The 24,844-nt window shown below is 41.2% G+C and overlaps 1 protein-coding gene across 5 annotated transcripts in view; it reads left to right on the top strand.

The window, feature by feature from the left end:
• arhgap12b (Rho GTPase activating protein 12b) overlaps window positions 1–23,787 on the top strand; it is a 63,254-nt gene extending 39,467 nt beyond the window's left edge. The window contains exons 1-17 of one of the 5 annotated variants that reach the window (XM_042399628.1): window positions 2,219–2,354; window positions 6,699–6,974; window positions 9,709–9,849; window positions 9,987–10,067; window positions 10,602–10,724; window positions 14,405–14,479; window positions 14,861–14,922; window positions 15,013–15,094; window positions 17,403–17,507; window positions 17,593–17,691; window positions 17,938–18,040; window positions 18,137–18,256; window positions 18,391–18,489; window positions 19,879–19,956; window positions 20,052–20,186; window positions 20,376–20,481; window positions 22,109–23,787. In XM_042399628.1, coding sequence (XP_042255562.1) covers window positions 2,268–2,354; window positions 6,699–6,974; window positions 9,709–9,849; window positions 9,987–10,067; window positions 10,602–10,724; window positions 14,405–14,479; window positions 14,861–14,922; window positions 15,013–15,094; window positions 17,403–17,507; window positions 17,593–17,691; window positions 17,938–18,040; window positions 18,137–18,256; window positions 18,391–18,489; window positions 19,879–19,956; window positions 20,052–20,186; window positions 20,376–20,481; window positions 22,109–22,283 — 1,947 coding nt within the window. In that variant the 5' untranslated portion in view covers window positions 2,219–2,267 and the 3' untranslated portion in view covers window positions 22,284–23,787. Of the gene's footprint in view, window positions 1–2,218; window positions 2,355–6,698; window positions 6,975–9,708; window positions 9,850–9,986; window positions 10,068–10,601; window positions 10,725–14,404; window positions 14,480–14,860; window positions 14,923–15,012; window positions 15,095–17,402; window positions 17,508–17,592; window positions 17,692–17,937; window positions 18,041–18,136; window positions 18,257–18,390; window positions 18,490–19,878; window positions 19,957–20,051; window positions 20,187–20,375; window positions 20,482–22,108 lie in introns of those variants that run through there. The other 4 variants (XM_042399625.1, XM_042399624.1, XM_042399627.1 and 1 more) reach the window with 4 other exon arrangements.
• Window positions 23,788–24,844: the final 1,057 nt, after the last annotated feature.

Below are 24,844 nucleotides of genomic sequence, written 5' to 3'. Positions count from 1 at the left end.
TGGGTGTGCCTACACACTCTCCAAGCTGCATAATGCATTCTAATGCAGTTTGTGGGGATTCTATACTGTACCGGCCTGTAGTCTGAAACTCATTTATCACGGCCGTGCAGACAGGCCGCCGCCGCTGCTGTTGCTGTGAAGACCGTTTTTGTATTCAACAGCACATCTCTCTCTCCCTCTCTCTCTCTCCTCAATCCTGCCCTTTATCTCACTCACTCCATCCATCCCTCATTTACACCTCTCTCCCCCCTCGGAGCCATATGAGCGATCCTTCCCGCCCCCTCTGGTTCTTTCTATTTTTAATTACCTGTCAGAGACCCCGGGTCTCGATCCCCTGCTTCCCAGCCCTGTGCCACATCTCATTCACTTCAAACTAGCCAGGAAATCTGCCTGAGAATACAGTGCCAACAGTTAGGAGAGATTACAATCAGGCAGTCATTGAGGTTTTCTGGCAGTGCATTGTGGGACTTATCTCCACTGACCAGAGTGACTAAAAATTTGGTTTATGTTGAAAATGTGTTGCTTGTTGGTATGTGCCAATATATCATTAGCTTATTACAAATATCACAACTGGTATTAGTTGATTAGTTGAAGAAAATTGCAAGACAGAATGCCAAATATGTTTAGAGAAGGTGTTTTTGGTTTGGAGTTGAGTCTGTAGATATAAATATTGAAGTGAAAGGATGTCCTGTCACATCACATAGACTGACACAAAAGAGTAGCAGTAGATGAAGGATATACTAATAAATAAAAGTCATTGGAGAATGGAGAATTTTTTTATATGGAAAATGTAATTGATAAGCACTTGATGTGGACGTGTGCAGTGCAATGAACTGTTGACATAATATTTGTATATTAACACATTATAAAGTTGACATAGTGAACATGTTGGCAGTTTTCAGTAGATACGGAGCAACATCAGTATTTTTTTTTTAAAAATTTCTGGCCACCTGGTGAATATAAATCCAATATTGACAATTTGATCCTTTGTAAAAAAAATATTGGTTACTAAAGCTTTAAGTTTTATAGGCTGCAATTGTATGTATTTGACTCTTACTTTTCTTATCTTGAATGTTTTTATAGTTGTTTATTATTAGAAAATTAAAGTATACTTTAAATTAAAATTCCTTTTCCTGCAACATTTACTGTTAAACATTATATTTGTCCCACTCAGTACACATCTTAGTCACAATTCTTTAATTAACAAATTGAAGTGATTTTTTTGTACAGTCATGATTTAGACACAGCCTTCTTATCTCAAGTCTAGACATTGATATTTTGGCAGATATCTCTCAAACACTGATAACACTTCTGGCTTAAAAAATCCAGTATCAGTCAGGCTTAAATGCAAAATACAACCTATATGAAAGTATGTAGATAATGTAGGCTTATGATTTATCTATCACTGATGGAAAAATTACAAATAAACCCGCTGTGAGTAAATATAAGAAAAAGCTATAAAATAAAAATAAAAACAAGTACTGTAATGTTGAAAGATCTTCGGTGTATTACAACACATATTGCAAAATGTTTGTGGAAATGTTGAACTTGATAATAGTGCTGACACTACTGTCCCCAATTCACCTCTTCATAGTATGATTTACACTAGCAATATATTCCATCACTTCTTTATCTCAGCCTTACAGGTGGCTTATGTTTTTATCTGCAGGTATTATCACTGCATCCCTTGTACAATATGCAACAACTTTGCTAATATGCTGTTGCTCAACCAGTCGTCCTCTCGGCGCTCAATTGTCCAGGTGAAAGATGAGCGTGGGACGAAGAAATAGCACACCAGTAGTGCTCAGTGGTATTATCTTCCCTTCACACACTGAGTCTCAGGGTAGCAGCCAAGTTAAATATAGAGGCTGGCCTCTAGTGAAACAGTCCGGACTGCCGTTTTCACCGTCAACACATTGTCCGTCAGTGCCCGCTCTGACTTAAACACGCAGAAATTCACTCTGATAGAGGAAGCTCTGACTTTTTCAGCCCCATTTCCTGTTGTTGTGTCAGATGAGTTTGTGTACTGCTTTGTGTGCCCGAGAGGTAGAAAGATCTTGTTCCCCTTTTCCCTCCGTCACAGTCGCTGTCTCCAATTTCCTCCTACCTTCAACCGCTCTGTTCCGCAGCCAGAAAGACAGCCAGAGAAGTGAAGAGAGTGTGTGTGTGTGTGTGTGTGTGTGTGTGTGTTTGTTTGAGGGAGGGGAAACCACAGGGGTCAGCTTGTGTGTCGCGTCCCACTAGATGGCCGCCGTGCATCGATCGCCATGCGTCGTGCGCTGAGTACATTCAGAGGTTACAGGAGAGCCGGGGAGGATGACGACGACGTGTTTGTGTGCAGCCCTGGATACAAGGTGACCGCTCAGACCGCCAGAGGAACTGAAACAAGACAAGATGCTTTGCTCAGTCTGTCTTGAACGGTGATATTTTTACAATTTTTTATTCGCTCAGTGTCCGGTGTCAGATTAATATAGAAAGGGGTTTCAGCTTTTCCAACACAGATGGATTTCTTGACATCCCGTAACAATTAATTTTCTGGTGTCGTTTTTTTTTTTCCTCCCACTGTCCGTTTATAGTTTCAGAACTTTTCCATCAGGCGTCGCCAGCTTTGTTCTCTGTAAACTGTTAAATTGAATTCCAGGTAGCATTAATACGATACTAACCAAAGTTTGCCTGTCAGAAACTAGCAGGTACCATGAGACTACAGTCTGCCAGTAAAACACTTGATGTTGAGTTCAATTAAACATTTAGAAAAGTGCTTCTGCTGTCTCCTGCTATTCTAGGCATGTGTTGGACTTCTATCTCTCAGCATATGGTGCACGTTGCATAAGGCTCCTTTTCCCATCTGATACAGAACAGTCCTTTTTTTTTTTTTTTTTTGGACAAAAGAGGGCACCCATTGTCTCTTGACATCACTTCTATTTCCAGTTTGCCGCTTAGTTTCAAGGGAGCAGTTAGTCATGTCTCCTCTCTTTTTTTTTTTTCTAAAAGAAGCTCAGCACTAGAGCCGTTTATGAAATATGATGTATGTACAGGGCTGATATTATCTGCAGATTTGAGCTTATCAGAGATCCATCTGTGTATGTTGTTTGAGAAGTATCAAGACATGTCAGTGCAGAGATGCCATGAATGTGTTTGATGTAATGTAGAAACTGTCTCTATTGCATAGTTTGTCCACTAGACAGCAGTGATTAGCTTATATACCAACTGTAGAATGACTGCTCAGTCACTAGTCTTTGATAACCAAATGTGTTAATGTAAGGTCTTCCTTTCGGTTTCTAGATCCGACCCATGACCTAAGTTGGGCCAGGTTCAAATGATCTGTTTTATCATCCTCCAATCTCTTTAAGATAAGGTGTCTTTTTATCTGAAAATGAACTCATGCACAGCAGTTTTGTGTAGTTTTTTCAAGGGTTGTTATGAATTGAAGCCATGAAGACCTTTACTTAATGTTAAGAAACAAATAACAGCAGATATATTGTCATAGTCATTTTTTAAAACTCTTGATATCAGTATTAGTAAAAATCCAGTTTTGGTTGAGTTCTTCTCAGTCTGTGTGTGTGTTTCAAATGAAGTGCTTGTCAGATACAGCATTGTGAAACCCCTCCACCTACACATTTCCTTGTTAGAATGGGGGGGAGGCTGTGTCCAACAATTTTTGCAACTTTTCAAAACTGACAATCAGACAAGCACTCACACGTCATGCAGAAACTGACCAGGTGTGCAGAGGTGAGAGAATAGGAGGCGTTTGAACTTTTCTCTCAAACTCTTGTTTGTTATTCTTTACACAACTACAGTACCAGTCACCTTCTCATTCTCTTGAATGAGAAAGTGTGTCCAAACTTTTGACTGGTACTGTACATTCATCACTTTTTGTATACAGCTGTGTGAAACACCGTGAATGCATCTGAGACGAGACTGTCTGAGAGTGTGTGTCATTGTCCTCATTTGTAAGATTCATTGCATCTCGATCCTCTCTGCTCTCGGTTCCAGTCTTGCCGCTCAGAACAGGCATAACACTTTTGCCTTTCGATGCGGTCAGACTACACTTAGTACAAATTGTTGTTTCAAGCATGCCTTTGTCTTTAAAGCAGTTGTTTAATGTCTTGTGTGGCTCTGTAGAGGCCTGAATGTCATCAGGCAATGAATTTGACCGTTCTGTTTTTAACGTGTCTCCTGTGAACTTAATGTAAATGCAACACAAAACAGCTGAAGTACCTCTGTAATTACAGTTCTAGATGTACTCCCTGTGGAAATACCATGAATAATATGAGGTTAAATAATGTGCGGTATGCATGTCAGCAGTGGGCCTGTGTTGTGTCTCCGCACAGTAATAGACTGCGTGCACGCTCCCCACTGTCCAAAAATGATTGTTAAATGACTGTCTGAATGAAAATTGAGACCACAGGAAAATGTTTTGGTTAAACTTTTGTCAAAATGGACGTTACAGCTAGTTAATTACTTCTCTCCCCCTCATGCAGTTTGGTTTGTCTGGCCTGAGTGGAATTTAAATGGATTTGACCCCAGCCTCGCTCCCGGGCCACACTCAATCATCTGCATTTACTTGATCATTACCACATTATTCCCTAAAAACCCAATTAAGGCTGCAGCACGCTGGCTCCATTCTGGTCGTGTCATCTCTCAGCGGTTCGCCTCCATGCTCGAGCACTTGCTGTCTGTTGGATTGAAACTGAGAAACAGCGGGGCAAATCTAACTGAAAACAGCAGGACGCCGCTGAACCCTTTCCTCTGCTCCAGCATGTGTGCAGGATATTAAATAATAATTTATGTGAAAAATATTGCTGTTATTCCAAGAACGGCAGGAAGTCCCATCTGTGTCCTGAAAACAGTTCAAACCCTCTGACTGAAGCGCATTCCCCCTCACATTCCTCACCTGTAACAAACAGAGGGGGGGGAGGTGCGGTGCTGGCACATGCTCTGATATCTAATTCTTTTACTGTTTGGGCATTTATCCGCTCTGCGTTTGCAGAATGTTTGCTGGCATCGGTCTCAGAGACTCAGCGCCGCTCCAAAACCCCCAAATATTTTTCAGAAGCATTCAGAACAACGTTGAATGCTCTGAGCCGTAGCCATGGAAACTTAGCTTTCTGGCTTTTGTTGAGTGACCTTCGGATGCTGCCAAGTTTTTGAGTCTCAAAGAACACATCTTTGAAGTGTGTCCGCATTGACACTGTGGGGCCACATTTGTGATTAAGTTTATTGTGTCGACTGTTGTTTAGTAGAAAACCGCCGCAAGTCAGTCAACTATACTCAGAAATCGCCACCTTGAAGTTATAATGTGCAATAACTTGAGTCTCAACACAAAGCATGTTGTGTAGTAGTTAGTAGCTCTATTCTCTTAACTTTATCAACACTGGACTTGAATGGTACAGATGGTATGCTGTATCTTACCTCCCCTTCTGCTTCCTCTTAGCTCATCTTTTCTGTGCAGAATTCTTACTTTGCTCATTTCCCCATTTTTATCTTCTTTATCTCAACTAACTTCTTTTTTTTTTTTACTAAACATTTACCCAACATTATTTATGGCAACACGGTTGCTAAGAGAATTGTTTGTTCTGTGACAGAGAAGTGTCAAAATGTCCTGGAGCATATACTGATTCTATCTGCTACCTCTGTGTAGACTTCTGTATTGGCATGTCAGTGATGTACTTCAATCAATTAGTTTAGAAAGAATTTAACTGGTCATACTGTAAGGATGCAGTGTAAATCAGTGTTAAATCCAGTGTAAAAAAATCTTAAAGCCTAAATTTTGAGCTTTGTTAAATCTCTAGTTCAGTGCTGCTTTTTCTAAAGGAGCATTGCAAAAATCAGACCCGTCATTCAGCCTAAAGATTTAGAAAAAGCAAACCGCGTTACTTCTGTAACACCTGCTTCACCTGCTTTAACAAACCTGGACTCAAACTGGTCCAGGACTCTGCAGCGAGGCTCTGAACAATCACTAAACATATATCACACGTGATTCCAGTGTTATCCTCTCCACTGGCTTCCCATCACTTAGGGGATTGGCTTTAAATTTTACTTGACATTCAAGACATTACATGGTGGAGCCCCTCTGTACTTAAAGGAGTTTTTTTTTACCTCGAGCAGGAGCTTTACATCTTCAGAGCATTGACTGCTGGCTGTTGAAAAGTTGATATCTGTCTTCTCTGTCTTTTCTAACCTCTTTCCCCTTTTCTTCTTCCTGTAAAGCCCAGGTCACTTATGTGTTGAAAAGTGCTATATAAGTCAAGCTTGCATGCTAACACCAGTAGCTTCTATGTGCACAGTATTTGACAAATGATTATGTAACTGTGCTGCTGAGTCTATCTGGATTTGAATCAGACTGATATGGTTTTAAGTGTCTGCAAACCACATGTGGCATTTGATTTGATCAGCAGCTGTATCCTGCAGTGCAGATTGTCAGTTTCTGTCTTCCTCTTTCCTCTTCATGCCTCACCTTCATATTTCTAGAAAGAGAAGTTGAGTTTATTTGCAGCAGGTCTGTTTCTTTGCATTTGCATATTGAATTTTAAGAGGTGAATGTCAGATGGGTAAAATAAGGATACAAAGTCTCTAGAGAGGACAGGAAATATCAGCTGTAACATTTTCAGGTCATAAATAAAATCTTGAGCAAAAGCATGGATTTGTTAGTCAGTCCTGATCTGACCTCCTCTCTCTTGCCTCCTTTGCTCCTCCAGACAACATCGCCTACAGTTCAGGGCCGGTCCGACTCGCCGGTCTACACTAACCTCCAGGAGCTGAAGATCTCTCAGTCCAGCCTGCCGCCCGTCCCCTCCGGCTCCCCTCTCCACATCCTGGGCGACTGGGAGACCCACAAAGACCTGAGCGGCAGGCATTTCTACTACAACCGGGCCACCGGAGAGCGCACTTGGAAACCGCCACGAACCCGGGACACAAGCAGCAGCACCAGCAGCAGCATCCGGGGAGACAGCCAGGGCACAGCAGAGAGTGAGGTGAGGGAGGCTCAAGCCAGTTCAAGCCATTTCTCTATGTGGTCTTGCATTGCGTACATGTATGAGACCATGTGACTTCTGTGACTACCAGAGAGAGAGAGAAAGAGAGAGAGAGAATCAGTGGTCGAGCGAGCTAGAGAGTGAATGGAGAGAGGGAGCCGTCGTAGCGAGGACAAAGCAGTGAATCAGATAAATAACTAAAATGTTATTTTCTGATTGTTTCATGGCGATTACATTCTAAAGCACAAATAAACACACCCACACCTCCGCACAAAGTTGCAGGAATGTACCGCATTGCTGGATTTGGTGTGATTCCAGCCTTAGTTGGCCTCTCATTGGGCTGCATCAACATGAACAAAGTATACACAAAACCAAAACATCATCTCCGTTTCCACCCCTGTTTAGCCCACAGGAAACAAACAGTAGGTGTGACCACATGCTAAAACAAGTATTTGGTTTGGATGTGAGAAGTGTGAGTTGAAGCCACAGCTGAAGACATGAACAGCCTGGAAATTGACTCTTTTATATGAACAGGCTGTGGTGAAGGTGTGGTGGACCTCAAAGGACTTTTAAAATGTTGGTGTGGTTACTGAAGGTAGGGAAACAAGAATGCCTTTGATATGAGGAAGTCATGGTTTCCTGTCAGGTTGTCACTTCCTGCCTAATTATCCAACACTGCCCTCATGTGGTGTTTTGGTTTATTGCAGTATTATGTCAGGAGAGTAAGGATGGCTCGTTATATAATGTCATGTGAAGTGATGTTATATTATTAGTGATAAAACAGTTACTCGGTCCACGGAAAATGAATCAACAATTTTGATAGTTGGTTAATCTTGATAGGACTCTGAACCTTGCTGTCTACAGTAGAGACTGCGCAGATGGGGAACCAGAGTTTCTCTTAGTTGAGGACTCCATCAGGTTTGTGGAAATTCCAAAAGGAATTACATGCTGCTGGCCTGGTGCCAAAATTCTGGAGATGATTAAACTCATCCCTGATCTTACTGACATCCACCCAACTGCCCATATTATTATTGTTCATGTGGGCACAAATGATATTAGACTTAGCAGTGAATGAAGCTCCAACAGGAGACCCTAACTGACACTGTTCAGAGTCTTGGAAAGCTCTGTATTCTATCAGGCCCGATTCCCTCTCAGAGGAAAAGTTTTGAGAATTTCAGTCTTCTTTTCAGTGCTCACCAATGGCTGTTGAACTTTTGTATTGCCACTGGAATTGGATTTGTTGATAATTTTGACTATTTCTGGGCTTGAAAGGCCCTGTACAAGAGCGATAACCGTCATCCAAGCCACAGAGGCACTGACTGCTTACCAAAAACATTCTCCTCCATTTGCAGTCCCTATGATGTACTGGGAGGATAGTTAGCACCAGTAATATTCCCCACATGGTCTGGCACCCTAATATCTCTCTGACATGCTTGTGAGCTATGAACCAGCTAGACCCCTCAGGTCATCTGGAACAGGCCGTCTGGTTATTCCCCAGGTGTCAACGGAAATTGGTGAAACTGCTTTCAGCTTTTATGCTCCAAGCTGCTGGAACATCCTACACAATCATGTGAGGTGTGCTCCAACGCAATCGTCTTTCAAAACTAAACTGAAAACATTCCTTTTTAGCTGCACTTTCAGTAGTCTGGTTTGCTGGTCTTAATTATTATTTTATTTTGTTCCTACTTTTTTAAGATGGTTTTGAACTTGCATGTATTATTTATGTGTTTGTTTTAATTGTGTTTACTTAAGTCTAATGTTTTTTTCTTGTACACTATTCACATAGTTTTTGTGGCAGCAGCTTCCGTGGTAGCTCACACTCTGTGAAGCACATTGTGCTTCCACCTGGAATGAAATGTGCTGGATAAAGAAAGTTTTGCTCGCTTAATCATTTAAATAATTTCTGAAGCAAAAATGCCAAACATTCTCTGGCTCCAGCTCTGCTGCTTTTCTCTGCAATATACCAGCGTAAATCATATATCTTTGAGTTTTGGACTGTTGATCTGATAAAACAAGACATTTTAAAAGGCCACTTTTAGCTGTGGTAAATTTGTAGTGGTTTCTTGTTTGTCCAGCATATAAACATAACCCCCCTGTAAAACCACAACTTGTCCTCTTCACACTGAGGTCACAGATTAAACAAACAAGATATAACATGTTGACTAGTGAGACTTGCAGGTGCTGGTAGGAGGATTTCTTTACCTTTGGACAGAGCCAAGCTTGCAGTTTCCCCTCTTTTACAGTTTTTATGCTTAACTAAGCTAACAGGCTGCTGACTGTAGCTTCATATTTAACATGCAGATACAGTATTCTTGGCAAGAAAACAACTTAGCATTTTTACAAAAATCTCTAACTGTTCCTTTAATCTATTGTATAAGAATGCATAGTATTTATTGTAGTTTTGTATGTAAAACCTTAAGCAATAAATCAATAAATATAGTGGAGTAAAAATGACAATATTTGGCTCTGAAATGTAGAGATGGACAAATACAGTATAAAGTAGCATAAAATAAGAAGGACTCAAGTGGTAGAAATATGTTACACTGTTATCCTGACTGGCAGCACAGAAGAACAGTGACATCTCAAAAATCCCTATGAAGTATCTGAGAAAATAATATTTTCATGTGATTTTTCAACAGCATTATGATGTCTTCCTGGTGATTTAAAAAAAAAAAAAAAAAAGAACTGTATTCATTAAGCCCTGTCTCTTGTCCTCACCTTTTGTCCTCCTCAGCCGCTGTCCTCAGAGGAGAACTGCCACAGCACCCACTCCAGTCAGTCAGACAGCCAGTATGGATCGCCCCCTAGAGGCTGGTCCGAGGAGCTGGATGAGCATGGACACACTCTCTACGTCTCTGAATACACACAGGAAAAGGTGCAGTCTGCTTTAAGTTGTTATTTGGAGACTTCAGGGGATATAACAGTCTGTACTTCTCCAAGTCACTCCCTATTTCATCCACCTAAGCTTGTTTTTGCCTTTTCCTGGAAACTGACTAGTGTTTGTGTTTGCAGTGGATAAAGCATGTGGATGAACAGGGCCGGCCCTACTATTACAGTGCTGATGGATCCAGGTCAGAATGGGAATTGCCGAAGGTAAGATAAGCTTATGAACATTATCCGTCCATGTGCTTTTTGTCTTCTTACATCCCCTTTACAGTAATCTCCTGCACTTGAAAAAGACAAATCTTCTGATGTTACATAACCAAACACTACCAGTAACACACTTTTTATATGACCCCTTCTCCTCTTGGCGTGTAGTCTTAAGTCCGGTCTTGTTAATGTAAGTGGATGAGTGTCTGAGGAGCTCACACAGCAGCCAAGTTTGTGTTGAACTCTAGGTGACAGACTATTAGTGTCTCTTTACCTCTAATCTGGAGGCTTTAGAGCAGATCAGAATAGACTCCTTCATTCTCTGAGTGAATGGACAGTAGTGCAGACATCGACACAGTCTGTGCACCTCACTGGTGACTTTAGAAGACAATGCTGGGGCTGTAAGAGAGGTCCCTCTCTCCAATGGTGCTGTGGACAGTAAAAGGAGAGGTAGGGGAGAGAAGAGGAGAAGACAGTGAAGGATCTGCTAGAATAACTCGGATTTCTGAACTTTAGCTCTCGTCTCTTTCTCTGCAGTACAACATCTCCCCTCAGTCCGGCGAGGTTCCCAAGAGTCGCAGTCTGGAGAGGAAGCAGCAGGATCCCATCGTCCTCACTAAGTGGAGACACAGCACCTACGTCTTAGATCTCAACGATAAGGTAGGACACCATGAGGAGCTCCACAGGGCGTTATCAAAAATATAAATCTGAGAACTAATGTGATTACACAGACTGTTGGGTGTGATAGGTACTCTCGTTGTTCAGGTTCTCTGACAGGTTTTCCTGTAGTCTTTCCACTACCTGTCTTATTGGCAGCAAGTTTAATCCCTCAGCACTAATGACACTTTCACAAGGCTTAATCTTGTCTAGTCTTATTTGGGAATCTTGAGAAAAGTGTGTTAACTACCTTTGTTTTGTATGAACAGGCTGTTGTGAGTGTTATCAGACAGTAAAAAAATCCACATTAAAGAATATGATGTGGTTTTGGTGTGTTGCAGTCCTCTGACTTTCTGTTGCACAGTAATTTCAGCTAATTTCTCTATACATTCAAGGTGTAGGGTTGTTCCCCTACTTCAGAAGAGGGTCAGTGTGTTGACAGTTTTCACAGATGTAGATAATCTGTTACAGCAGACATGAAGTCTCACAAGAGTAATAATTTAGTATTGCACTTGCATAAAGTTTGAGGGACATACAAGAGACAAATTTTAAAAAAGAATGGTCAAATTGGATGGAGCAGAGGCCATGATATCCTGACTTTAATCCCTAATCTGAGTCAAACTCCAAATCCAAAAACACTGGATCCTACATTTCCCATAATGTCATTCCCATTAGTATCAGCCAAGACAGGTGTCATGGAGGAAAAACATCTGATTTGTGCTCTCAAATTAACAATTTGTGCTCACAAATGAACCGATTATGTACACACTTTACTATCTTGGCCTTGTTCTACAAATATTATAGTATCAACAGCTAGACAGTGGTAGCAGCTAACTTATTCTCAGAATTAGTGTAATACATGTGATAACCCAACTACATTAATACAATGGAAAGAATTGTGAATTTGTTGGCAAATCATTGCCAAAACACAGCTACCAGTCTACAGTATCTTGACATTAAATGTTCTTGCTATTAAGCAGCACTTTGATTACATTGTTGCCCATAGACAATTGGAATAAGATGTGTAGATTTAATGCAGTTTGAGGGTAAATATGAGGGTAAATATATTTGGAATTTTGCCTGTTTACCACCTTGTTTAATCCTATACATCCTTTCGACATAGAGTGGAGTCCAAAAGTCTGAGTCAAGTCAAGATACTTCTATTTATCATTTGATTCAAATGTAATGCTATTTTTTTCATTACAAATGATAATATCAACTTAACAATTTGAGTGAAAAATTGAATCTTTGTAAAATGCAGATGAATTTCAGAATATCTTAGTATTTGGTATGTCCCACTTTTGCTTTAATGACAGCATGCGCTCCAGCTGGCATGGACTCCACAAGTTTGTGCAAAAACTGATGAGCCATGTTATCCCAGCATGACTTGACAATGTTTGACAGAGCTTCTTGTGATGTCACAGAATGCTTGTCTTTCTTAGTCTTCAAGTGCTCCCATAAATGTTCAATGGGGTTGAGGTCAGATGACTGTGGAGGAAAGTCCATGACAGTCAGGACACCTTGGTCTTCTTTGGTCTTCAAGTAGTTAAAGCTTCAAGGTGTGTTTGGGGTCATTATCCTGCTGTAGTATGAATCCTTCTCCACAAAGATGCAAACTAGAGGGTACAGCATGTCTGAAGAATGGCGTGGAAGAATCTCCTTGGTCAGGATGTAGTCATTTCGGTGCAGGTGTCCAACTCCAGAGTAAGCAAAACACCCGAAGACTTGAATATTCCCACCATGTTTCAGTGTCAGTTTGATACAGGGCGATATCATTCTCTCTCCTGTTGGTCTCCTTACATACACCCTTCTGTTACTGCCATAAATCTCAAACTTGGATTCACCAGTAAATAGAACTTTTTTCCAGTCATCCACTGTGAAATGCTGGTATTTCTTAGCCCACCCCATGCGTTTGGCTTTGATTCCCCTCCTGAGAAGTGGTTTAGAAACTGCTACTCGTCCTCTGAGACCACTACAACACAGCCTTCTTTGACAGTACTTTTGCTGATTGGAGTCTTGTGTTCTTTATTTAGCAAATTCTGTATCCGTGATGAATTTGCTTTTCTATCTGTCAGGGAACTAAGCTTGATGTATTGATCTTCTGATGGTGTGGTCACTTTTGGTCTGCCTGATCGTGCTTTGGATACAACTGATCCAGTTTCTGCAAAGCGTTTTAGAGTTCCATACACTGCCCCCTTAGAAACCTTTGATTTGAGAAAACTGAGAAAACCCTTGCTTAGAATAACAATTTGACTTCTGACACTTTCACTTAGTTCTGATGCCATGTTTCCCACAATCACAATGCTACTTAGTAAGCAATGATCTGCTGGAAACTTGAGGCACAGCCCTATTTATAAGAGGTGAACACTGGCCGTAGGTTGAGTTACTTGAACGAGCCTCTGAAGAGTAGATCAAATCCACCTGAGTGTCACCTGAAAGCATTCTTTAATGGAAGGGTACAACTCAAGGAAATCTGTACTTTTGTACAAAGGATTTAAGTTGGTCACTGCCACAAATTAGCTTGAATTTGATTGCTGACCTAGAAATAGTGCTGAACTTAAATATTTCTTCTTCATTTTACATGTCATATCTTATTGTGTTTGAAATGTTTCTGAATCCTCAAACTTTCTGATTATTTCCAGGTTTACATGAAAATATTTGAGATTTTCAATGTGGTCTCAGACTTTTGGACCCAACTATATGTAAAAATGTCAACTGTCAGTTTAATGCTATGTTCTGTTAATTTGTCCACACAAAGTAATTCAAGACCACTTTCTTTCTCCATCACACCTGCTGGGTGGAAGACATACTGTCTTCCAGCTTGTAATCCAGGCTTCGATCTATTTAAAAAAAAGTCTTGTCTTTGTCTGACTTTGGAAAGCTCCTTCAGAGCCACAAAGGACATTATTCAACTGTTTCCACAGGTTGAGTAGTACTCCCCATGACAAGCAAATTGACTTTGATAAATGTAAAATCAGCTGAGTGCTCCTTTGAAGGTACTGTTTTAGACTTTGTTTTTATTATTTAATGTGTTCAACTTTAGTTGGGAAAATCTAAACTAGACATGAACTGTTAAAAGGTTGATAACTCTCCAGTGTAACGTTGTAGTTTTTAAGATGGAGGAGAACATATTGGAGCCTAATGCTCTGGTGGTTTCATTGCAGTTCTCTTTCAAACTCTGGCGGTTTGCTTCCGACCCGCCCAAGAGGAGATTTCGTCTCTCTCTTTACCGTGACAAAGTTGGTACCACACAGAGCCTCTCCTCTCTGGCCCCTGCTCTAATCCAAAGATGATCTGTTCTGATTCACTGTCAGTGTGTCCTGTAGAAAGCTGTGTTACGTAGCATTGTGTAAGATTCAATCACCAATCATGACAATCAAAGCCTGGCGTTCACTCAATCAAATATGACTGCATAGACAGGAAGAAAGCAACATCCCGGAATGAATATCACTGAATAAACACACTCTACTCAGAGATGTAAAAGCATCACCTCTGCAATACAAACCCAAATCCTAACTTGCCTCTCCCCCTTAATCCTTAACACGCAACTCAACCTTCTGATTCCACTGCAGGTTCCTGATCCATTTTCTGCTCCTCACTAACCTCACACCGACTGTCTTCATGTGACTTGTAGTTAGCCGGTAGTTACTAGAGACTCATCATGTCGTGCCTCTTGTTGGTAGGAGTGTGCTCCGGCGCCCAAGCAGAGCTCTCCAGACTCTGACTCCTGCCCCTCATCTCCTAAGCACCCCTCAACCGTTAGTATCCCAGCCTGCACTGCACCTGCATCCATCTCACACAAATACATCTTTCTTCTTATCTTCTAAACTCTGTTACATTCACTTTCTCTCATCTGCTGCATGCCACATCCTATATCTAACTGCATCACATGCATGCTAAAAAAAGAAAATCTATTTCTACCAGCAGAAATGCAGCAATTTTGTCTCTTTGCAGCAGTTTTAGGGCGCCCTCTGCTGGTGATATTTGGACATAACATCAGGCAGCACAGCCACCAACACTATCCCATTTGCTTCTCAAGCTTCAGCGTGTGTGTGTGTGTGCGTGTGTATGGATGTGTGTGTGTTTATAATGCATGTGTTCTAGCAGGTTCTTATCTGCCACTGTGTCTTTCTTCACAGCCCTCAGAGAAGTGTGGAGTCCTCAATGTCACCAAAATCACAGAGAATGGAAAGAAAGTCAGGTAGGAATTTAATTAGTCTACATGAAGCTTAGTGTTTCTGTTTTCAGACATCTGAGAGCCATAACGCCTTTGTTTTATTGTGACGTGCAGGAAGAACTGGACGTCTTCGTGGACGGTGCTGCAGGGTTCCTCCTTGCTCTTTGCAAAGGGTCAGGGAGGCAGCACTAGCTGGGTACGTATCCCATCAGCCCTCATGTTTCTGCCAAGTTTCTGAGCTTTTTTTTTTTTAGCATTCCATTCATCTCTGTTATTTCTTTCTTCCTTATTTCTGCATATTCTTCTGTATTCATCACCGCCTGTGCTGTGAATTTGTCATCCTCTGTTTATTGCTCTCTCCTCTTCTCTCCTCCTTCCTCCTCTCCTATGGTCTCCTCTCCTCTCCTCTGGTCTCCTCTCCTCTCCTCTCCTCCTCCTTTCCTCCCTGAAGTCTTACTACCGCAGTGGCTCCATCCCAGAGCTGCTCCTCACTCTTCTTAGCAACTGGAAGCGCTCAGTCAAGCCCCGTCCTGCTGTCTCCTATGTGAACTGTCGGCCTGTGCAGGCCGCCGCTGTATGTCCCCTCTCTCTGCATGTGTTGCTCCTCCTGACTGTCTTTCATTCACTCCTGCTTTGGCTAACTGGCAGACTAGTACGTGTGCGTGTGTGTTTGTGTGCGTGGATCTTGGATTTGAAGTTGGATGGCAATGTAAAATTGTGCCTCGAAAAACCTTTGAGAGTTTGTGAAATCAAATTCTTTCTTGATTTGGCAAGAAAATTTATAACATAAAAAGTCTGTGTTTTATTCTTACCAGCCTCTTTCTCCAAAATATTTTTAAAGCTCTGTGTGATAACTTGGCAGAAGAGCAACATGCTTGTCAGAATTCATGACCGTTGTATTTCTGATTGTAGACAATAAACAAGTGAACGCTGCTTGGCGCTTGGAGATCAGAGTTGGTTGAAAACAAGCACAGCGGTAACAAGATCAAGCCTCACGCAAAAACCACCAGTACAGTCAGATTTGTTCTAAAGTAGCATAGATGAATCATTCAGGAGAACTTGTTGCATTCGACAGTTTTCTTATATTTAGAATTTTCTCCTTGGCACGAACAAAATTCAATCCAGACCTGACCTGTTGTTCCAGTCATGAACAGTCAGTCAGGATGTCTTGTTTGTTATTTAAAATGTCTTACTTGAGGATAAAGAGTTGAGTTAAAATATGTAACAGAAATCAAGTAAAAAAAAAAAGTATACAATAAAAGTAAACGTGTAATTAATATTCTGTTCAACAATCTACTGAGAAGTTTGACACAGAGGTTTTTGTTTGTTCTGTCTATTTTGTGATTGACATGACAGCTTACACAGTTCAGTAGTTAGGAAAATTCTCTCAGTCTGACAGCTGCCTCAAGGTCTGTATGTACGTCTCTGTCTAGGTGAACATCTTCTGTTGCACCTGACAGTCTAACATCACCTCTAATGTAGCTGTTTCCTCTCGCTGATATCTGACTGCCGCGTCCTCTTGAGCCTACATTATAGTCATGGACATAGCCAGTCATTGAGAGCTGTAGTAATATGTTTATTTTTTCAGGTTCCCTAATATTGACCAATGCCACTGCTAAAATTGTTGTGAATGAAACAGAGCTGAACAGGCGGCCTTATAGAGCAACATGGAGGCATCCATAATGCTAATGGTCAAATCTCACAAACGTCACCTCCTCATGAACAAGTGGAAATCACCAGGTCGAAACAAGAAATTTATGAGGAGTTTGACTTGGAACACTCGTACAAGCAAACCTCACAGAAAAAATAAGAGAAGTTTAAGACTAGAATACAAAAAAAACATTCTTGCATGAGACTTGGGTGCCACTAAAATGTCACATTACACCATATAAGATTCAGGTGCAATATGTAATGATTATTAAATATATAACAAGACATTAAAAGTCATTGAATGACTGGATTTTGATGTCCAACAATCTAAAAAGAACAAAAGCAAAAAAGATAGGTTTCTGGACTGTTGGTCGGACACAACAGTGACATTTGAATCCTGTATGTCAGCTTGGGTTTTGGGAAGTTGTAACGGCATTTTTCACTAGTTTCTGACATTTCATAGACCAAACAATTAATCGATTCATTGAAAAAATAAGCGACAGATTAGTCGATAATGAAAATCATCTTACTCGCAGCCCTGATTAATATGCACTTGACATTAATAACAGAACTAACAGTTTTTTTTTTTGCCCTTCTAACATAATACTAAGAATCATAACATTTGCTCCATCAGTCATTGCAGTTTTAGTATCTGTCTTTTTAAACACTAAGGAACCTTGTGTATCTTGAATAGTTACACAACATTTTGGATTTAAACTGTTCATGTGGTTCCTTGTTTTTAACACAAACACGTCCTCTGATTCATTGAAAAATGTTCATAAAACAACACACTCCTATCGTATCATCTGTGTGTCAAACATCGTCTCTCACACTGTGTCCTGACTTTATTTCAGAAGTTTGGCAGCAACCAATCGAAGCCGGAGTTCACCGTTGATCTGCGTGGGGGTTCAGTGGAGTGGGCCTCCAAGGACAAGTCGAGCAAGAAGCACGTGATCGAGGTATCAGACACGTCAAGTTTAAAGGGATCATTTTGTCCAAAACACAGGTTACGCAGTTCTGACTTTTTACATCTTCCTCTCCCAGCTGAAGACCCGTCAGGGGACGGAGCTGCTGATCCAGTCAGAGATTGACAGCGTCATAAACGACTGGTACCGGGCCCTCACAGAGACCATCAACACACATGTGAGTGGATGCAGTTGTATTTAATCTCTTTCTGTCTGACTTTCATCAGCAAAAACTTGGGAGATTACAGAGGGTTTGATTTTGAGTCGGTGCTTCTTTCTTCTAGACGGTGATGTGAAAACTTAACTTTGTTGCAGAAGTAGCTGAATATGGATGGAGTGTGTAGGCCTCAAGTCTAAAGTTAGTCAGAGCTGACTTAAATCTGACTTGTATTTAAAGTACATGTATGTGTTTCGTCCTGTGCAGGCCTGGGAGTCAGATGAGGCCATCGAGGAGGACATGCCTGAATCTCCTGGAGCTGAGAAACAGGACAAAGAAAAAGACCACCGAGACTCCAAGAAGAACAGAGGTGAGACTAGCTGACTGCTGACATCCCTACTATATAAAATCTGTTTATTATTAGTGTCTTAAAGTAATACACTTATATCCTGCCTGTTTTCCTCAGCAATGAAGACCTCTGTGAGCATGGACTCATCAGACCAGAAGAAAACCAGGTTGAAGCTGAAGAAGTTCTTGACACGTCGACCCACCTATCAGGCCGTCAGAGACAAGGGTTACATCAAAGGTACTTGGACTCTGCCAGGCCACAGTCATAGCTCTGCATGAGATGCTGCTATTATGAGAGTGACAGCTTGTCCTCGGTCACCTTCCACTGGACAGATGAAAGTTAGAAATTAACGTGTGTTTGCCAATTTTCAGATCAGGTGTTTGGCTGCAGCCTGACCAGTCTGTGCCAGCGGGAGAACACATCAGTGCCCAACTTCGTCAAAATGTGTATCGACCATGTGGAGAACACAGGTATGAGCGGTGTACCCCAGCTCTCATTTTATTTCTTATTAAACTGTCACTCAATCATAAAGCACTGAACAGGGATGTGAACACAGGCGGAAAAACACACTGACACAGTCATTCACAATGAATGAGAGCGATCAGCCGGTCTAAATTGCTCTAAAATGTGGCATCAAATTGATTTCTGTTTGGTTGAAAAAACCCCTGTGCTGTTGGTTCTTGAAACATTTTGTACATCTGCATCAATAGTCTTGGAAAGTTTCAGAAAGAAGGGAGTTGAATTTGACAGAAACTATTGTTTACAAAGGTTAATTCAGTATACAATACAGATTTAATTTGTCTAAACTTAATTACTATTGGTAGAGAAGAGTTCTAGAGTTCGTAGACATGAGCAGATGACGAAATTCACGTCACTGCTGCATGGATGTGGCAGCCGTGAATAGGACTTTATGGTTCTTCTGACTGTTTTCTCTTCAGTAGTACAGTATGTTAAGTCTGTAGATGGTTGTTCATTTCAGTAGAAGTCTAAACTATCTTCAGTCATACAGTGATAGCATCTTGCTTATTTTTCTGTGGATTTCGGGGTCTTTTAGTAAATTTTCAACCAGGAAGTAAACAGTTGTTTAACAAAGTTGAGCCACACCTGTAAGGGCAGCTACTGATTCGGTCATTGTGCTGAACATTTTATTGTACATCTCTATCAGATCATTTACGGCTAAATTTACAGTCATAAAAAGTACAAAACCAACATTGTTGTGTAAATCCCCAAATACCCCTGTCAAGAGGTTTGACAAAACTAATCTTAGCTCAGCAGCGTTTTCCAGAGTCAGACTTCCTCAGCAGATGGAGTTCAACTCCCTAATGAGGTATAATGACACCAAAAACAGTTCAGACACACCAAGCTGACAGTCTGCCAACAGACATGGTTTGGTCATTGTTCAGCATCCATGGCGTGTCTTCACTTATAGTTTTAGCAGTGTCTCCATCACTGTCAGCTCTAGTCAGTCCTTATGAATTCAACATGTTCAACTGACAGAACAGACAGTCTGTGTGAGACTCCTCAGTTTGGTGAATAAGTGATTTCACCCATTCAGTGCAGTTTCTACTTATATTTTGCCTACAGTCTTTTCCATTTTTACAGTGTTTGTTGCAACTTTCTATCAGATTTATTTTCAGTATGTGGTTGGAGTATAGAATGAAAAAACAAGTAAAAGAAATGAAACAATTTAAACATATTTTCAGTAGTTTGTGGTAGCTGTAGTGTTCAAGTCTAACAAAAGACTTGAGGTAGACTTGAGGCAGTGCAAAGCGTTTGATCATTCTGCCTTTGTTGGGACTGTTTGTTTGAGGTCACTTTTCATGTCTCCATCTGCCCACCTTCTCATCCTCATCCTGCAGGTCTCAGTATTGACGGCTTGTACAGAGTGAGCGGGAACCTGGCAGTGATACAGAAGCTCCGCTTTGCTGTGAATCATGGTGAGGCTTCTGTTACCTCTCTGCTATGTGATGGGATGGTTCAAATGTCTCCGATAAGTTTGGTTGTAGTAAACACCGGTCTTTCCTTCCATCAGATGAGAAGGTGGATCTGAATGACAGTAAGTGGGAGGACATCCACGTCACCACCGGAGCTCTCAAGATGTTCTTCAGGGAGCTTCCTGAGCCGCTCTTCTCATACGGATCCTTCAACGACTTTGTTAACGCCATTAGTGAGTAACTGGATTCATTCTATTCACTATATGACAAGGTATTTAGAATACATAAGAACCAATAACACGATCATCTGTGGAAGTTAAAATCCTTTTTCTCTTCATGCATGATTTTTTACCTAATGAGGCCACAAGATGGTGCTCTTCACATGTGCTCTCACTGACCGGCTGCCTGTTTCTCTGCTGCAGAATGCTCCGACTACAAGCAGCGAGTGAATTCAATCAAAGACTTAATCAAGAAGTTGCCAAAACCCAACCATGACACAATGCAAGTCCTCTTCAAACACCTGCGGAGGTAAGAAAAGCACAACAGCAGAAACAGCTCATTTACACCATTATTAATCTGCGTCATTTACGAAATTTTGTACACTTTTTAGTTGCTTTCCAGTGAAATCATTCTACCATGGTCACACCATTTCTTTGCCAGTAATGAAGTCAATCCTGTATTTTTGGAAATTTAAAACTATGCAGTCATACTTGGTTCCATTCAGGGCTGAGTACTGAACCCCAATACATATTATTATGTGCCAGAATGTGTCTGTAGCAGCAACGTTCTTAGACTTGTTTTCTTCTCAGTTTTCTGATTTTTAAATCAGGAAACTTCAGACGATATTTGTAGGCAAAGTTGTTTATCTAACAATAATGCATTGAACAGTTTGGCATGTTTTTAAATTTCAAAAATTTAACATATGTTTTTATTTCCTCAAAGTATGGTTCCAAACAATATTTTTTTGGTATTGATTATTGACACTGATGTCTAACATTTTAAAACAACCTAAAATAGGCTTTTTCACATGTATCTGCTGAAAGAGGAAAGTTTATCTGTGTTCACCTTAAATCTCAGTTTACATGTAACTACGAGCAGGATTTGTGACATCTCAACTAGTTTGAAGTCAATCATGGTCCAATATTCAACTTACACAAGTGTGATGTAGAAACTTAAAGCCTCCAGTGCACAAACATTAAAGTGCAGTAAGAGACATCTTGTGTCCAGCAGTTCAACTTTTGAAATGAAAAATATTTGCATATTAATAGATTCTGGATTTTTTAATGAGGGAGGAGGAGGAGATGTCATTTTAAGGATTTCTAACAACATTAATATTCTTCCAGTTTAATCACCTTGCATTAAGGTTTCTCTACAGCTCTACTTCCACTACATGTGGTGCTTGAGATGATACTACCTCTGTCAGCTCTACCTCAACAACATGTCAGACTGTTTCCATTAACTCTTTAACCCCTCGCTCACTGACTTAAATGAGTTTCCAACACTGGCATCATAAATGGCACTGACAGTATCTCACTTATACCAACTGCTGTTTGAGAGATGTGTGTGTTTACCTTTCCTCTGACTGATCAGCCTGTGGGCAAACACAAACTACAGCCAGGTTTAACGTGTATTCTTAGCCCACTACAGCCAGCGGCAATATCATACGTTCACAATGACATTTGCCTAGGTTTCCAATTTGCATTTATATGGCACTGTGTTTGCTGTAATTCAGTACCTATGAAGTGGTGTTTCTTGAGGAAATTTATAGCATGACATTCAGTGTATGGAGGTCCGCGTATATCAGCAGGCGGATTTAATCTTCTTTTTTTTCTCCCTTCCATGAATATGTTATTGTTTTCTGCATCTGCATGCAAGGATGTAGATTCTATTTAAAAAGGCTATTATGCTCTAGCCTGCAGCGTTCAGTAGTGTTAGCGAGTGTGTGTTGTGAGGCTTGCCTCAGCGCTCGATCTCGAGCCCTCGAGATGTGTGTAAAGACTGTAGGAGTCCTTGTAATGATGTTTTTCTAGATGAGACCCTGAAGCTGCGCTGAAACCATAGTATTGACAAACAAGTACAGTCTTAGCTAAAGCCATTTCTAACACATTCCATCTTTAAATTCCTGGTTGTTCTACTTCTCTTTCCCCCCCCTCAGGGTGATTGACCACGGAGAGGCCAACCGCATGACCACCCAGAGCGTGGCCATCGTGTTCGGACCCACACTGCTCCGACCAGAGACCGAGACGGGCAACATCGCGGTCCACATGGTGTACCAGAACCAGATAGTGGAGCTCATACTGCTAGAGTACGAAAGCATCTTCGGCAGGTAGAGGTGTCCGCTGAGAAGAAGGGCGCCGGGCTTTTCAAACACGAACTTCTTTTCCTTTTTTCCCCCTTTTCTTTGACTGAGCTGAACATTGCTGTGGACCAAGCAGTTGGGAGAAAAAAAAATATCACTCATTTACATGACAGTTTACAAAAGCGTGACAAGACGTTGCACTTAAGAGTTTTGCAGATGAATTTAAAAAAAAAAGGTGTACAGATATCACTTTTCAGTTGCCATCCCTGCTGCGAGTAGCAGGCCAGATGACGGACAGTGTAGTTCAGAGTGATGCCGTGGTGACGTCCGTGTGATTTGGTGGATTTGAGTATTCAGGTGTTTTTCACATACACTGGATCCCTGTGGCCAGTAATTTGAGCTTCGACCCCGCGCCTCCTTGTGGAGAGGCGCATCCGGTGCCGCTCCCGTGGCATCAAAGGCCGAACTGACCGCCGCATCTGACAGCGACCTCATGACCCCCCCACTGAAGGAATGAGCTGAATCAGAACTGGATACCTTTTCTGTGTCGTGAAGCTTTGTCTGTGATGTGTAAGCCCCGTGTGGTTCTGGATCAGGTGGGAAAAATAATCAGTGTTACATTAACGGACTGTGTTTTGGCACTTGGATGAACTGGAGCAGAGTTACAGATTGTGTCCCCCCCCCCCCACAATCCCACTTACCTTAGCGGCACCATCACCCCTCCCTCACCCCCCTCCCCCCCTCAATTCTCCCCTTTAACAGTGTTAACCATTAACCCTGCGACATGAGCGTCCCGTGACTCGAGTGGTGGAGGACAAACCTGTGTTTGTTTGTGTGAGTGAATTAACCTAAATGGAATAAAGCCTGAGCAGAAGCATCCTTCGTCTTGCCACTTTGTACAAACTGTGTGTCGTGTAGTCTAAACGTGCTTTGGTAAAGTTTCCGTTAAGCTGCGGGGTCGTCGTCTGTGCTCCTTTATGAACTCAAGTATGCTTCAGTGTTGGTTTCTTGAGTGGCAGGAAACATCACTGAGGTCCTGGTGTTACTGGAAAACAACAGTGGATTTCTGGGAGCTGCAATGTTAACCATTTCACATGAATTGTTTCTGAGTGTTGGACTGATGACCCTCCTCCTCAGTCTCTACTAAGCTAATATTAAAGAGTATTAATGAAGGGAGATGGTACTGAGAATATTTCAAAGGTTGATGTATGGGAGTGTATGAGTGTTAGAATGCTAAGAAGAGCCTTTAAAAACTGTTCAGAGCATATGTACAGTGACAGAAACTAGTTGTTAAAAAGTGTTATAGTGACTGAGGTGTGTATGCTTTGATGGTGAACTTTTGATTTTGTAAATTTGAATTAAAACATGACAATACACAGATTATGAAAAAGAAAAAAACACACGATTGACTGTTACTTTTGTTTGAAGGTGTATCTGGAGTGTTTGCGCATGGTCAGCTGCACATTTTGAATGTAATTTTCAGGCTAACTGCTGTTTGTGAAATTGCTCTGTCTAATAAAAAAAGACAAACTAAATGCTCAGAGTCCTGAGAGTGTATTCTCTGTCAGAATGAATGTGAAGCTAAAAGGTCGTCATGGACAGAGACAGTAAAGAAAGACAGGTGAGTCTGCTGTTTATATACTATGCAAGATTTTCCTAAAAAGAACAAACCAATGTATAGACTCATACATGTTTATTTTTGCTTTAGGTCATAACCAACATGAAACAATCAGAAAATAATGTTTTATTTATCTGATTCACGGCTTTGTTCTTGCCAGCGTCGCTCACTGTCTTCATTCACTGTCTGGCTCACTCGACCACTGCTGCACTCTCTCTTTCTTTCTTTCTTTCTCTGTCTCACTCTCTCTCACTCGCTCATTGGGAGGAGGGTCCTACTTTGAATGCTGTGTGTTTACATACACCAACCAACAAATCCTGCATAGTATACCTTTAACCTTCAATCAACTCTAAAGCTTCACCTTTTCCCTCCACTTTAATTACATAATTGAATTAATCTACTGAACACTGATATCCTGGTTATTGAATTGAGTGATTAAGCTTTCACGTCTCAATCAATTATATCCCTACCTGTTAATTATGAAATGAACTGCAGTATATTTCTTTAGATTTCTCAAATGTGGCACAACCTCTGCCGCTCTGCTTCCATTAATCTGATTCCCCTGTTCTTCGAAGGCATTTCTGTCATTACTCCTCAGGTCAACCGTGGCTGCGGACCTGAAGGCTGTGGATTAATTGATGTCTAATTAGGTAATTGCCATGGTGCCAGTTTTGATTAAGAAGCATGAGGCGGAGCGAGTGCTGAGCAAAGATTCTTGCTGCGGGCCACTCAGAGAGAAAGGCTCCTTTTTAGCTTTCTCTTTATTTTCTTGCAAGTTGTGTATGTGGTGAGATATGTGAGGGTGTATTCTGCTTTAGCTTCCCTTGGATCTGACAGACTGGCTGCAGTATGGAAGACTATTACTGCCAGGAATAAAGTGGAAAAAATAGATCCAAAAGATATAAATGAAAAAAAATGAAAAGTACTTATGGAAGGTCAAAATGATTACTTTTTAAATCAAAATGAGGAGATGC

Source organism: Thunnus maccoyii, chromosome 21 (assembly GCF_910596095.1).
Source record: "Thunnus maccoyii chromosome 21, fThuMac1.1, whole genome shotgun sequence".
Lineage (NCBI taxonomy): Eukaryota > Metazoa > Chordata > Actinopteri > Scombriformes > Scombridae > Thunnus > Thunnus maccoyii.
The sequence above is the reverse complement of the archived record's forward strand: the minus strand, read 5'-3'. Positions and strand labels throughout refer to the sequence as shown.